Genomic DNA, 14,849 nt, shown 5'->3' with positions numbered 1-14,849 from the left:
CCACTTACCGGAAATCCAGGAAAACCTCGAGTGCCCGGCTGACCCTGAAAAGAATGGAGAGGAGTGAGGATGCTGAGTAGGAGATGAAACCAATCCTTTGTTCCCTGGTTCACCTTTGCTCACAGAGGGGCCGTGGTCTCCCTCCCACTCCTCTGTGATAATCCGGGGGAGACATGTACCACGGTGAACTGGCCGGCAGGGAGGATAAAGATGGAAGCGGAACACCACAGGATATCTCTTCCAGGGCCTGGGGGTGGGAAGGGGAAAGGAGGCGGCCAGCATCCTTTGGATCTTCCTGGGAAGTCGCCCCCCCACCTACCCACCCGGGAACACCTCACGGCTATGGACACACTGAACCTCAGCATGTAAACAGGTTATGGAGAGGACAGCGGGGATTCGGCCACATTACACGAAACGCCTGAACTGCGGTTTGCTGAGTCCCTTTTATTTACACAGTCATTGCTCCTGGCCACTTGTCTGAGAGCATTGCTTGGATATCGATGGGTACTAAAACTGGATGTGTGTTTTCAGGCCAGAATAGGATGTGTGCTCAGGATGTGTGCGTTCGGAACAGGCCAGAACAGGTCAGCTCGCTCACTCTCCTCTCACTCTGGCCAGCGGGCCTGTCCTCGTTGGGCAATCTCTGGATCCCCTCATCTTTGCAGGACGCACATCAATTCATGACCATGTTCCTGGAGGGGTGGCGGACCACACAGATAGGTACTTAGGTTGGAGGCTAGAAGGAGGTTCACTGGTCACAGCCCAGTGGTTTAGGACAGAAGCGGGACAAACGAGCTGTGCAGAGCTTAGAAGCAGCATGAAGTATGCAGATCCAGGGCAGGGAAAGCTGAGCAGGAGTTCAAGGGTAACGGAGAGCTAAGAAACATGACTCTTGCCACTCGCCTTCTTAAGAACCAGCAAGGGCTCTCTTCTGCTCAGACGTTATTCAGGATCTTCCTCAATGTCACCAGATCCACCATTTTAGGTCCTTTCCTGCCTCATCTTCCCACCTCCTCTTTGCTCAGGCACACTGACTCACCTGCCTTTCCCCAGACACATATCTTTCAGCTCTCGCTGAAGTCCCTCCCTTGACCGAAATGGCCACAATCTTTGCCCGAACTTGGGCTTTTGAGTCTGGCAGCCTCCACCGATGATGGCTGTGTGACTCTGAGCAAGTTGTCTAACCTCTCTGTGCCTCCGTTACCTCATCTAGAGGATGAGGGTAACAGTATAACCTCATAGGGTCATTGAATTATGTTCAATTATGTTTGTGAAGCCTTTTGATGGTAGCTGCCATCATCGGATGTTTGTTGGGTCGAACTGAACCTAAGAGCGCCAGAATAAAACAAGGCTGCTTTCAAGCCCGATACGCCTTAGGATATCCATGGAGGTTTGTCCTTGCCAAGCAGTGGTTTCAGAAGCAGACTCTATCCAGAGGAAGATTTCTTGGGACCCATCTGCTGTGTACCTGAAACATCTGCAGGCTGCTTGGGTCCTCCTTGAAGCTGTGGACACGAGTGTCCACAGGCTTCTGCTCAGGGGTCGTGGCCAGGTGGGATGGGGACCCTGCCATCAGAGTTGGTGCACTCGTCAGTCGGGGAGCGAGCTGGAGTATGCTGCAGGCTCAGGATGGGCTTGTGGCAGGTATCCAAAAGGGCAAGAGGGAGAAGATGCCACTCGTATCGGCAGGGCCCTGAGTTTCTCTCCTCTCAAGGATAAGTGATGCTAAGAATAGCACCAAGGAGAAAACCTGGAAACCGTGCAATGCAACCTCTGAAACTTCCCCGTGTAAACTTTTGACTCTGAACGCTGAGAGGCCTGAAGGAAAGGTCAGGAGGAGAGGATTCCAAGAAGCATCTTTAAGTCCCACTCCGGCTAATGTTTACATGGTAGGGATAATCACAGGGTTTGCTAATTACAGAGCCCGCCCTTCAAGCAGGATGTATCTCTCCAAGCCAGAGCCAAATCCCAGGCTAACCAAAGCTTTTTCAGGGATGTTGGGAAGAATGTTGTCATTGACCAAATGGAAACTGGGACTCTACTTCCTGAAGAGGTTGGGCCTGGGTAGGCACTTGGAGAGACTTGGAACTGGATTTTAATTTATATCTCTCCAATTTTATGCTGAGGTTGGACATCTCTTCCGATGTTTACTGCTGGTCCTATTTATTTGTGAATGGCCTGTTTGTGTTCTTCACCAACATTTTATACGAGGCTGTTTTGCTTTTTCCTATTGATTTGAGCAAAGTTCTTCGTCAAGCCAGTAACTCTTTGATAATCGTATGCGTTGCAAATATTCTTTCCAATTTGGCATTTGTCTTTTTTATGACATATTTTTTGCCATATGGGTGTTTTACATGTATATTAACAAAGTCATCAATCTTTTCCTGTGGCTTCTGGGATTTAGGTCGTGCTTTGAAGGGCATTCCCCAGTTGAAAATTATTAAATGTTTGCTCACGCTTTGTCCTTGTATTTGAGGTTTTTATGTATTACGTCTAAGTATTTTCATTTGAAATTTATTCTGCTATAACAAGTGATGGAGAGATTCAGCTTTTTTAAAGCCATTTTTTTGGTTTTGTTTAACCTTCTTCTAAATGGTGTTGTCAGTTGTCCCAGCACCATTTCCTGAACAATCTATTTTTCTCTTTCTATTGTGAAATGATGCCTTTATCATGGACCAATTTCCTAGGTGCATTTAGCTTTATTTCTGGCCTCCCCATTCTATTTTAAGTGTTGCTGTGATTGCCCTGTTTACATGATATGTTTTGATATCTAGTAGAACTAGCCCCTCCTCACCATCCCCCTTAATCTTTTTTGCAGAATTTTCCCGACATCCTCACAAGCTTATTTTTTCCAAATGTAATTGAATATTATTTTGTTGACCTCCCAACCCCATAAAAAATTCGCTTGGGTTAGGATCATAATAAAATTATGGATTATAGATTTGTTGATTAATTTATAGATTTATATATCCTTCTAAGCAAGAGCAAGGGAAATAAGCGTTACATTGCTCTCTGAGATCTCTTCCCTTCACTCAAGGCCAGGGTGGAGAGGAGCCAAGTGGATCCCCCAAGGGGACACTCTTCCCTACCTTTGCCTCCAACTTGAAAGGCAAAGAAACATGAACATAGAAGGTTCTGGCTAGGAATAGCCCACTAGGAACTCTCCCTTCCCTCCTATCTGACCCCTGAACGAGGCTCATTATTCCACCCAGAGCCTGCTCCTTTTACCTCCTCTCCAAGTCAGGGCTGATTATCTTTCAAACAAGACTCAGTGCTGGTGTTTAATCACTGGTGGCGGGGGGTGGAGGGGTGGGGGTGAGCAGACTCCTGCTTTGTATAGCATTTGCCAATTTGTGTGGTGTAAATACTCCCACCATGGCCGATTTCAAGCTCCCACCGTGATGCCACTGAACACAGAACTGGGAAGGGTATGCATGACACGCTCTTGTGAGCGGATATGAACCAGCTAATTAATACACCAGGCTCGCTCACCTCACATGGAGGGCCACACAGCTCCCCTTGGACGGTACGAGGACATCTCCGATTCATCACGTTCAGATTAAACTCACCTCCGCTCCTCCCTCCAGGAAGGGCACCCCTATCCATTCCGTCACACAAGTCAGAAATGTAAGGTCATTTTGAACTCCTGTTTTTCCTTCCATCCCCATTTTTGTCATCACTAAATTCCATCAATTCCACCTCCAAAGTATCTCACCAGCCGAGCCCTCTCACCAGCCCCACTGACTGTGCTCCAGTCCAGGCCTTGAGTGTTGCAGGCACCTTCCAGCCAGGCCCAACCTGCAGCCCCTTCTCAACACGCTCCATGCTGGAGCAGGGAGGATCAGATCTTTTTAAACTGCAAATCTGATCATGTCCATTGTCAGCTGATCACAATCCCAGGGCTCTTCACTGCCCTCAGGAAAAAGCCCCAACTCCTGAACATCGCATCTGGGTCCTTCATGAGCCGGCCCTTGCTCACCTCACCAGCTTCACCCTTGCTTTGCTCTTCGTTTTGGAAAGAACTTCCCTGTTTCTTCAGTAGTTTATAGGAACCCCTCCTGCCTTGGGGGCTTGGTGCTCCTCCCCAGCCTAGTACCTGGGTCACCTCTGCTCCTCCTTGAGCACCGTTTAATTACCCCTTCCTCCAGGAAGTCTTCCCGGCCTGCCCCTACCCCAAGTCGGGTCCTCCTCCATGTCCCCACAGCTTCCTAACCGCCCCTGGCTGAGCAGTGACTGTCTGGATTGTAATCACTATGGGATTGCTGGTGTCTGTGCAAAGGGGCAAGCTGGCGGCAGTCAGATTTTCATCGCCTACCTAGTACTTAGCATGCAGTAGGTGCCTAACAAACATTAATGGAATAAATAAGCCAAGAAACACTCATCAGGTGTATTGATATGGAGGGGGGTATCTCCCTGTGAATGAGGCGGCAAGTTCTGATAGCTCCTTCTGGCCCCCGTGGAGTATCTGGAGGGCTCAGGGAGGAAGGGAGCTCCCTTAGAGAAGGGGGACATTTCCTAGCCTGCAGGTGACCTTCCCAGTTCCTGCTGAGCCAGCCTCCTCCTCAGTTTAATGGGGTAACTGCTCCAGCATCTTGCTTCACTGGAATGTGAACCATCTTCCTCCAAAGTGCCTGGTGGTGCCCCCTTACTGAGATCATTTATGAAGTCCGAAGAGGATTCAGATGGACCCTGGGGCAGCATGTATGCTGGGCCCTTCCTAGCCAAGTGGAAAGCCACATGTTCCCCAACATCCCTGGCCACAGAGGACTTGCCCACTTGACCTCTACCTTTTAATGACAAATGGTCTCTTTTGTCTTCCCTGGTTCCCTGCTCTCACCGGCTCCATGTGGCTTCTGCGGAGGAGCTGAGGTGGTGTCTAGTGAAGACTCAGCAGGGGTGGCCTCAGCCATTTGGGTGATGGTGACCCACAGGCCAAAGCTGGAGGACATCAGGCTTGGTCAAGCCTCTTGGTGCCGTAAAACCTCTCTTAGCACCACATGGCATCCACAGGGAGAACAATTTGTCTCTTTAAGGTAAATATACTTTTCAAATAGTAGAGCTTAAAACATGGAAGGGGGTGTTTGGGAAAGAATGCCGGCTTTGGAATGAAGCTGACTTGGCCCAACCCAAGCTCCCGCTGTGTAACCACAGGTAGTTATGAAACTCAGTTTCCTTCTCTGTGAAATGGGCTGGCGCGGCCTGCCTCACAGCTTTGTTCAAAGGACTAAAAGAGACTGGTGCATACACAAGCTTTCAGCACTGGATGTAGGGTGCCCAGGAGACAGAAGTCATTGCTGTTACTTGAATAGAAGGTGCTTTCACCATTGGAATCAAATCCAACGAGGAAGGTATGTTGCTGATTAGACTTATGACACGAGGTGGGAAGCCAGGGCAGGGAAGGCAGACCACTGCCTGAGCACGTCCTCCAGGAGTGAGGCCTTTTCAACAACTTTTAGGTAGCCTATTCACGTGCTGCTGCTGAAAAATGTGGCTAGAAGGGTTAGAGGACCCGTATGATTGACACAATGGAACCTCTGTGGTCAGACCATGAGGCAGAGACGGTGGCCTAAGGGTAGGACCTGTGTTCTGTGTTACTCCCTGTCCTAACAGGCCCACCCCAGGCTCGGTCCTTGCCATCAGAACCTGGGGGTCTGTCCTTCCCATTTCCCAGTCACCCCTCTGGCTCGGTACCACCTTCCTCAGGAACAATTGGGCCCAGGCATCCACGCTGTGGCTCCCCCAATACACAAAGAGACGTCCCGTCCCACAGGGGCTGTGGCCACGTGAGCCCAGAATCACAGATGCTTACCACGTGGTCTGGTGCTCTGTGGTAGCAGTGGGGTTTAGAGGCAGACTCTGAGCCACACAGCCCGGCTGAGTGATCAAATCCCAGAGTGACGACACTCTGGTGTATGACCTTGGGCAAGTCACTCAACCTCTCTGTGTCTCACTTACCTCATCTCTAAAAGAGGTGCTCACAGTGCCTACCTGGGGGTGGGGCTCTGGCAGGATTGAGTTACTACGTGTAAAAATCTCAGGATACTGCCTGCCACAGAGTAAGTGCCAAGGATCAGCCCTTAGCATATCGTTGTGGTCTGAGCCCGAGGAAACCTTGCCAAGGCTGTGTCTACGTAGCCCAGGACCCTTCGAACCCTGCCTCCAGCCCAGGCCCCTAACATGCTTGCCCTGCTCTCTAGCTCCATCCTTCAGCTCTCCCTCTGGCCTTCCTCAGTTTCCAAGCAGTGTGATTGGCTCTACTTTTCAGTTCCCAGCTCTCAGCCCAGCCCCTCCCTGGCTGCTTAGCTCATCATAGCTCCCTCCCTTGGACGTAATTTGCTCTCTGACCCCTCTCCTACCTCCACTGGCTGTCTCTCTTGAAGGCAGGGGGATGGGCAGGCCGGGCTTCATCCATCCGCTGTGCTAGCCTCAGACATCCAGAGGCCAGCCAGCATTCTACTCCCAGCACTCTCTCACCACGCATGGCAGGTCCGGGAAAGCGCACAGCGCAGCGTGGAAATGGTGGCCTGCTGCTGTGGTGAAAGCCGTAGGTGCCCGGGCTCCTGTGTTCTAATCCTGACCCAGCCTCAATGTGGGGGACCCTGGCCAAGCCCCGTCCTCTCTGTGGGCCTCAGTTTCCTTTTCTGAGAGGGCTGTGCTAGGCCACAGCTGAGGTCCTTTGCACCATGCCATTTGGTGATTTTATTCAAGTTTTGCAGTTCAGGCGCTATGAGAAAAACAGGCAGTCGTCCTTCCCATAGTCATAGTATCTTCCTGCATCATCACCCACGTCCCGCTTTTGGTCCCCAAGGACGCATATCTGAATGGAATTCTCTCTGATTTTCCCAAGCCCCCGACCACTGGGTGGAGACACTAAGACACAGGACCCAGGCTGAGCACAAAAAGAGCCTTTAAGGCGAGTAGTGGGTCAGGCCTCTGCCAGGACCAGGAGTGGGTGTCAGATCAGGGAATCTGGACTCTGGGTTTCTGCTCCATGGGCTTCCGGAAACAAGGCCTGTCCCCTGGAAAGCTGCAGCACACCCTCTGAACAGGAACAAGCACTGTTTTCTTCTGCCTGTAAACAGCAGGACCACCTGCTGCAGTTTCCTGGCTAGCGGGTAGGCCCTTGCAAACCCTCCCAGGAGGCTGCAATTTCGGTATATTTAGTCAGACCAGTCTCATTAACATCACGGCATCCCCAAGGCCTGGCCTGGAGACCACATCACATAGATGTCCGCCACCAGGGCCATGACCCAGACGAGCGCTGCCTCCATCCCAAGCCCTTTTCATTAACTCATCCAACCTGCCCAGCCCCAAGAAAAGCAAAAACACTTACAGGGGGGCCGCGGGGACCGATGATGGACATCCCGGCATCTCCTGGGGCGCCCTACGGAAGAGAGAGAGAAAAGAGGGAGAGGAGGGGCAGAGGCAGGAGGTGACAGGGGTGGGAAAAGACAGGGCTGGCCGGTGGGGAAGGAGGAGCAGGTGAGGGTGGGGTGCCGGCCAGAGGCGGAAGGACAGAGGGGACCAGAGGATGGGGAGGAAGAGGAAGGATCAGAGGAGAAGAGATGCAGAGGGAATGAACGGAGCATCGGGAGGGATCAATAAGGGTAGCAGGGAAGCAGGAGGGTGAAGCAAGAAGAGACATAGCCAAAGCATAAGATTCGTGGGCCAGGGAAAGAGGGCAGTAGGACCCCAGGCCGGAAGCGGGGAGGAGAGGATTCAGTGCGGCGAGGGGCAAGAGGGCAGCACAGGGACGGAAGGAAGGAGGGAGGGGGGAGGGAGGGGACACAGCTCAGCCATGGCTGCTCAGGCCCCAGAGGCCTCTCCCCACGGCCCTGCTCAGGACACTCTCCAACCTGCCCCAGCCCCACTCAAGTTTCAAACCCCCTCACCTTCTTCCTCATCCTCAGCCCCAAATACCCATGGGGCTCTACACCCTGCCACTGGTGAACAGAGGCTTGCACCTGGGTAGAGTTGCTGAAAATAGGGAGTGGGGACAAGGGACGCACTTGCTGTGTGCGCCCAGCAGCCCAGAGCCTGAAGGCTGGAGCTGCCTGGAACTTCCTAGTCCTGGTTTTAGGGTGACACACAGAGGGGTGAAGTCTGGGCCAGAGTCTGGTGAGGAGGGGCAACAGAAGGAGAATGGAGGGTGCATGGAACACAGATGGGGGTGAGAGGTGACGCTCTGCTGGGAGGAAGGCAGGACGCTGCATCCCACAGAAAACAGGGTCTGGCACTCTCCTGGCCTCTGGCAAAGGTGACAGCCTAAGGCTTGGAATCAGAGCTCCAGGCCACGGGAGGCCTCAGCAGGCAGGGAAGCTGGGCCTTAGCCCAGGAATCCCACGTCTCCTGCCTGAAGCTGGTAGGAAACAGGGCCGTGAGAGGCTGGAGGGCACAGCAGGCACGGCTGGCACCTCTGTGGGGCCTGCATGCCCCCGAGGAGGGCTGGGCTGGGGCTGCTGAAAGCACCCCCAAGAGTCCGCGAGTGGAAGCAGAGGCTGGCACGGGAGGGCAGAGGGGACAGTGTGGACTCACCTTCTCGCCCGGTTGGCCCTTTACTCCCTGGGCAGCCACATGCAACACGCGGCGCAGGCGAGAGAGGGAGGGGGAGAAAAAAGAAAGGATGAGAGAGAGGCACACACACAAGAACCCATGTTAATGCACAACGTCCAAACAAAAGAGATCGCTGTGAAATAAGAAACAAAACAAAACACAGATGCTGACACATGACAGGTCCCGTGGCCAACAAGCACAGCGTGTGGACGGCTATTGCCTCACCCCTTGGTCTGTCCAGAGCCAGCCAGCCGTTCCAGATAACTGAGAGAAACAGTGCCAGGGGCCTTCCTTAAGAGGCCCTCTCAGTGTATGAGTGTGTGTGTGTGTGTGTGTGTGTGTGTGTGTGTGAGAGAGAGACAGAGAGAGAGAGAGAGACAGAGAGAGAGAGACAGAGAGAGAGAACCCACCCGGGTCAAAAAAAATGTGTCTGAGAAGCCATGGCCCCAGCGGGCTGGTCATCCGAGGTAGGATGAGCATGAAGAGACCTTCCCAAGGGCTGTGTTGTGAGGTAGCTGGTGGAGTCTAATTGGTTTGAAGGTCCAACTGAGCACCAAGCACAAAGCTTTTCCAAGCTAGACACGCCAAGAGTTGTTAGGGCTGGCCACGCAAGACAGTGGGAGAGGGGTTGGAGGAACATCGGAGGACAGACAGTAGGACACACACATCTGGGAGGATGGAGGATGGGGCTGGGATGCAGAGGAAACTGGGTATCATCAAGGGTTCCTGTAAGGATAGTGGCTAGTGCGTAGACAACCCCAATCCACCCTAATCCATAGAAGCCAGTGGCGCCACCTCTGGTGGACTGCGGGAACAACGCAGGCATTTCACCTTGGGCATTTCACATCAACACGCCATCCTTATCAGGTGGTTCATGCCAGAACTCCTACTGGGCAGCCAAATGGGTCCACTGTCACGTTTAAAATGGCGCAAGATTCACAAAAGCGCCAAAGTGGCTTGAAAATAGCTTTGTATGGAAGGAAATGGGGAAACGTCCTGTAGATCTCCCTCCTGCCCCTACCACTATGGGTCAGAACTAGGCTCAGATGGACACTTCTTGGGAGGAGATGTCCCCAGAGCAGGAGGGGCAGGACTGAGGGGCAGCAGGAGGGACGGACCTAGAGGGGTTGCTTTGTATTTTGCTATCTTCCCTGCATCCTTGTAGCTGCACTTGGTAGTCTCCTAAATCTTACCTGTTAGGAGCAAAAATTTTGGAGTCTGATAGTCAGCTTGGGCACAAAATCCAACTCCACCCCAATCCTGGGTAGACTGAGTCTCAACATGCTCATCCATACAATGGGATTTTGGAGGGCTATGGTGGAGAATGTGCCTGGCTCAGGTCCACCCATGGCAAGTCTCTGACAAAGGCTGGCTGAATGTTGTTTCCCAGCCCTACACAGGGAAGGACCCAGTGACAGCTTGGGGGACTCAGTATTCAGAGTCAGAGAGCTGAAGCAGATAGACAGGGCCAGGTAGGAATTCCACAGTGTGTGGTCTTCTAAGTGGTGGGAGAGATTCACGTGGAATGGCCCAGGGCTCCTAGCCTCCATGTCTTGACAGATAGCATTTGGGTGGGTCCTGGGAAGCTCAAAGTTCTGTGACATGGAACACATGTCCCAAATCTCTGCAATGTCCCAGGGCCTAGGCCTAGGCACTGTGGCTTCACTCTAAGGATCAGCCCCTCCTTACAGCTGTGATGCCAGCGCTGGGGAGAAAGAGTAGCATTGTCAGGGTCCAAAGCACAGGTCTGGGGTCAGGCTGCCGACATTAAAGTCTCTGATCAGCCACTTCCTGGCCATGTGACCTTGGGAAAGACACTTAACAGCCGAGACTGTTTTCCCATCTGAAAAATGAGGGTGGAAACTGCCTACCTCCTGCAATGTGAGGACCGAATGAGCTGACGCATGTAAGGCTCCCAGCACAATGCCGGCACGTGGCTGGTTAGCACTCGCGAGTGTTAGCTATGGTCTGCATGTCTTTTCTCTGAGCAGCGGGCTCACATCAGGCAGGAAAACTCACATAAGGATGCTGTACCCAGGCCTAAGGCCAACAGCCCAGGAGGTGAGGTTATGAGGCAGAACATATGAGTGGCGTGGAAGGAGGGCACAGGGGTAGTCAGGGGGCACCCAGGGGTGGGTGAAGGTTGAGGCTGATGGCTGGTGGGGAGTTAGGGGGCAGACAGAGAGAGTGGCTCGGGCCCCGTCCTAGATTAGGCTGGGTGGTGGTGAGGCTGGTGTGTGGCCCTCACTGCCTCCGGCTGCCAGCACGTGCCTGACCTTCCCCTTGTGGCCCCTCAGAGGCTAGAAGCCACCAGGAAAAACCCTGGTGCTGGGACCTCAAGGCCTAGTGTCAGCCTTCCCATCCTGGGATATACGTCCTCTCCTGCCACACTTTCTCATTTCTCTTTCATCATCTTCATTTTTCAGCAGGAAACATTAAATGTTTGGACTCCCTGCCTCCTGGCGAGGATCTGGAGGCACTGCCAGGAGCGAGCCGTCTTCCCCACGTTCTGGTGTCTGTCTGTGGAAGATGCCTCCAGAGCTGGCTCCACCACAATTTCCACAGAGCATGTGGAGGCTTCCTTTCTCACCATCTTTTGCTGCTCTTGCTGGGGGATAGTTGCAGGAACCGTTATAAATCTGAGGGTGAGCTGCCAGCCTCGGGGGGTCAGGGGTGGAGTGGGTGGCAGTCCTCTCAATGACAAGAAGAGGTCAGGTCTCACCCTACCGCCCAGTAGGTGATCAGAGAACAGCTTGATTCATACAATTTCCTGGATTTTTCCTTTGCTGGCAGCTCTCGGGAGAGGAAAGCCAGATTTGAAGCGTTGGAATAAAACGTTCCTTTTCCTTGCCTACCCCTTTCTGAAGCTGACTTGGGCAGAGGAAGGGAGAGGTCTGACCCCCGTCCTCAGGCTGGGGTAAGCACCACCTTGCCATGGTTCGGAGGACAGGCCAGCATGGAGAAGCAAGCAACGCACACCCAAGCAGATAGACATGCACCAACTCACCACACGTCCAGGCATCCCAATGGCACCTTTGTCTCCCTAATGGAAGGAGGCAGAGACAGTTAGATGTGGCTGGAGCTGGGCCAGCCTGTGAAGGGCCCCTCAGGCTAGCTATGCACCCAAGATCTGGCTGCATGGGCAGCTGGGATGATACCAGGCATCATGTGGGTGAACTTGCCCATGCAGCCCCTCCTGACTGGTTGGTAAGCAGCCACCCCTATCGCTCTCTACACTCAGGCATGGGGCTGTGGAAAGGGCACTGATGGATGAGTCTGGTCCCTAGCCTGGGCTTCAGTGTCCCCACGTGTTCCCTAAGGGATCAAAGGCCCTTCCTCCCTTGGACTCCTGTTGTCGCAATCCCTCCCAGCCAGGCAGGGTGCGCCACATCCTTATCATGTGCAGCTTCAAGGCACAGAGCAGGGCGGGTGGCAGGTCCCATGTGATAGATGGGTGAATCACTTCCCTCGGTCTATGGCAGAGCTGGGGAGCAAGCCTGTGCTCCCTGCTTCCGCCCCAGGCCCTCTGAGAAGGCTGAGGACAGAGTCCTTCTCCACGCCCCCTTCCTCGCAGCCACCCCCAGCACCAACAGGAAGGACCATGAGCCACGTGGAGGCAGCCACATCACGAGTTTCAGCTGCTCGGAGGGAACCGCTTTGTTTTGCAGCCAGGGGTTACATCTTCTCACTCTGGAAATCTGCTTATTACGTTGTGTTCCTCCCTCTTTTGGTAGAGAATATTTTTTTGCAATTATACGTGTGCAGACATCATAAATTCTGGGGTGGGGCCTGGGGTTTGCTAGGAGCCTGGAAGGATGGAAAGCAACGGAGGCCAAAAGTCAGATGGTGTTTGTTGGGCAGGCAAAAGCTGGGCCTGTGGGTTCCTCTGAAGGGTGTGGGCATTTCTAGGGTGATACTGTGTCTGATGACCCCGCTGAGGCAAAATGCCTTGAGGGACAATTCGCATCCCAAGATGTGCGTGGATGTACCAGAGAGCAGCAGTCAGCTCTGAAATTAGGCTCTTGTGACACATACCTTGTCAAGACCCACGCTGTCTTTTAGTAAGATGCTCGGCCTTTGCAGTGCAGCCACGTGGGTTATAAGCGTGGGTCTGTTTCCTGAGTATCCATATGTGTCTCCCGGCGCTGCTGGGAGGCTGCCATGAGATGGTGTCTCTGGAAAGCTTACTCACAGTGCCTGGCCCCTGGTGAGTGTTGTGTAAATGGCGTCCACAGGTAGTAAGCCCAGTGGGCAAGTGAATTTATAAGCATATTTGTACTTCCCACATTTTGCATTTCACAACAACGGGCCAGCATCAGCAAATCTTTTTGTGGGTCACTCCCAGGTCCCTTCATATGGAAACATGAACAGGACCGTGACTATGGAGCAGTGGCCCTTTCTGCTGAGGACACAAGGCCCATTGGATATCGGTGGTGACATCCCCATGGCTCACTCACTCTCAGGCTTTTGAATGATATTGCAGCCTGTGTGTTTTGGTTTCTTTTCATTTCTTTTTTAAAACTAATGTTCTTTGCAGTCCTGGCCATAAAACGCTCGGGTTTGGGACAGGCGTGGAATGGCCAGAGATTGGAAACTATTTGCTCTGTGAATTGCCCCCAAATGCTTTTTAAAGGTGGACGTTGTCAGAAAAAACAAAGTCTGCCCACGTTCCCCCACAGTCATCTGATTTTTTTCCCTCCTTGGGTTTCATGGGACCAATTCACCCGTCCTCCTCTGCTCCAGGGCTCGGACTTACTGGGAGAGTTTCCATTTTCAAGGCTAAACATTCCCCCACATGCATTTCATTAAGAAAGTCACTGCTGGACATGAATTCTAGAAGCTGTTGGATTAGTCACGGGGTTACAATATAATTCATGTCAAAAGAGGAATAACGGGGGAAAGAGGGATACTCAGCGGGTCTGGAATTCAGTGCCTGGGGCGTCGGGTGCAGGGAGAGAGGGCAGCCTGGTGCCAGCCTTGGCTCACCATCCATGCCTCGCCTCGGCCCTCTGGATGGCTACAGTACTGGGCCTGAGTCCCTCCCCACCTGAGGGCCCCCAGTGTCCAGTACTCAGTGCCCCTGGCTGCAACCCACAGAGCAACGTCTTTGAAGACTTTAAAGATGGTTCTCAGACGTGGGGCACAGACCACAGGAAACAGCAGTATAAAATGGGATGTGATAACACGGGCCTGCAAGAGATCTCCAGCTGAAGCAGGGACAATCGGACAAGGGATTTTTACCTCTTTCAGTCTCATTTTCCTCATCTATAAAATGGACACAATGATACCCAATTCACTGAGTTCTTGAACAAATCAAATATAGGAAGAGTGATTAGCGTAGTGCCTGGCACATATTAAGGTCTCATAAGAGATGGCTATTAGTATTATTTCTACTTTTATTCCAGAGCCCCACGGTTGGCACAGCTCTCTAGCATTCAGAAATGGTAACTGGAGGGGAAATAAAGTATTTGAGTCTACTCTTACCAGAGGGCATAGGACAAAGCAGGGACATGGTCTTAATCTAAGCTGGTATGCAGGAGGATACCCAGTAAGCCCATGGGGCTGCCTCCCCTTCCAGCCCCCCATTAGAGGGCCACTTGTCTGGAAGTCAGGTCCAGTGTTAGAGGGGCTTTGCATGCTGCCATCTGCCTGCCTGGGGCCCCAGGAGTGTACCATGGACGTTTACCCTCAGTTATGGGTTAGAGAAGCTGGAGAGAGGCCTCTCCCCCAGACAGATCTGGAGAAAAGCGGCCACCCAAACTCAGTAGTCCTTGGATTGAGAAAGACCATGTGAGAGAGATGCAAAGAAAGGAAGCAGTAAAAGCTACTTACTGGGAGGCCAGGTCTTCCAATGGGACCCTGAAATAAAGGGAAAAAGAATGAAATTTACAAAGGTAAAGGTATTGTCATACCTGATGGTTCCATACTGCCCAACAAGCTATGTGACCTTACAGTCACTGTGCTCTGTGAGCCTCTGTTATTTTATGAACAAAATGAAGGGAGGGCCTTGATCAAATTCAAGGATTGCATTCAACCAGGGCTGGCAGCTGGACATCGTATATTTCCCTGTATTCCTCCAAAGAGACATCCTTACTGCCCTTGGTCATCCAGTTTAGTCTCACAGTTCCCATAATTAAGAAATTCTCTCTTAAATCTAGTGCAGGCATGACCAACAGATGTCAGCTTGAGGGCAGACACTAGTGGATTGGTAGCAACTAAATCGAGCACTATGTTGAAAACCTCTTGATTGATTAGCAATGTCTACCATGGGCATGAGGGTGGAGCAGTGGTGGCCA

The 14,849-nt window shown here is 52.4% G+C and overlaps 1 protein-coding gene across 10 annotated transcripts in view; it reads right to left on the bottom strand.

The window, feature by feature from the left end:
• The window catches only part of COL13A1 (collagen type XIII alpha 1 chain), a 144,323-nt gene that overhangs the window by 66,604 nt on the left and 62,870 nt on the right, over positions 1-14,849 (bottom strand). For all 10 annotated transcript variants that reach the window (XR_013994938.1, XM_081073525.1, XM_081073517.1 and 7 more), the window contains exons 3-7: positions 14,386-14,412; positions 11,561-11,596; positions 8,536-8,562; positions 7,334-7,384; positions 9-44 (exon numbers count right to left, since the gene is read on the bottom strand). Coding sequence is in view for 9 of the 10 variants with exons in the window: in XM_081073525.1 (XP_080929651.1) it covers positions 9-44; positions 7,334-7,384; positions 8,536-8,562; positions 11,561-11,596; positions 14,386-14,412 (177 nt within the window). In the remaining variant the exon portion in view is untranslated. The remainder of the gene's footprint in view (positions 1-8; positions 45-7,333; positions 7,385-8,535; positions 8,563-11,560; positions 11,597-14,385; positions 14,413-14,849) is intronic.

This window comes from Rhinolophus hipposideros, assembly GCF_964194185.1.
Source record: "Rhinolophus hipposideros genome assembly, chromosome: 15".
In the NCBI taxonomy this organism is placed as follows: Eukaryota; Metazoa; Chordata; class Mammalia; order Chiroptera; family Rhinolophidae; genus Rhinolophus; species Rhinolophus hipposideros.
This window is presented reverse-complemented; position numbering and strand designations above follow the sequence as displayed.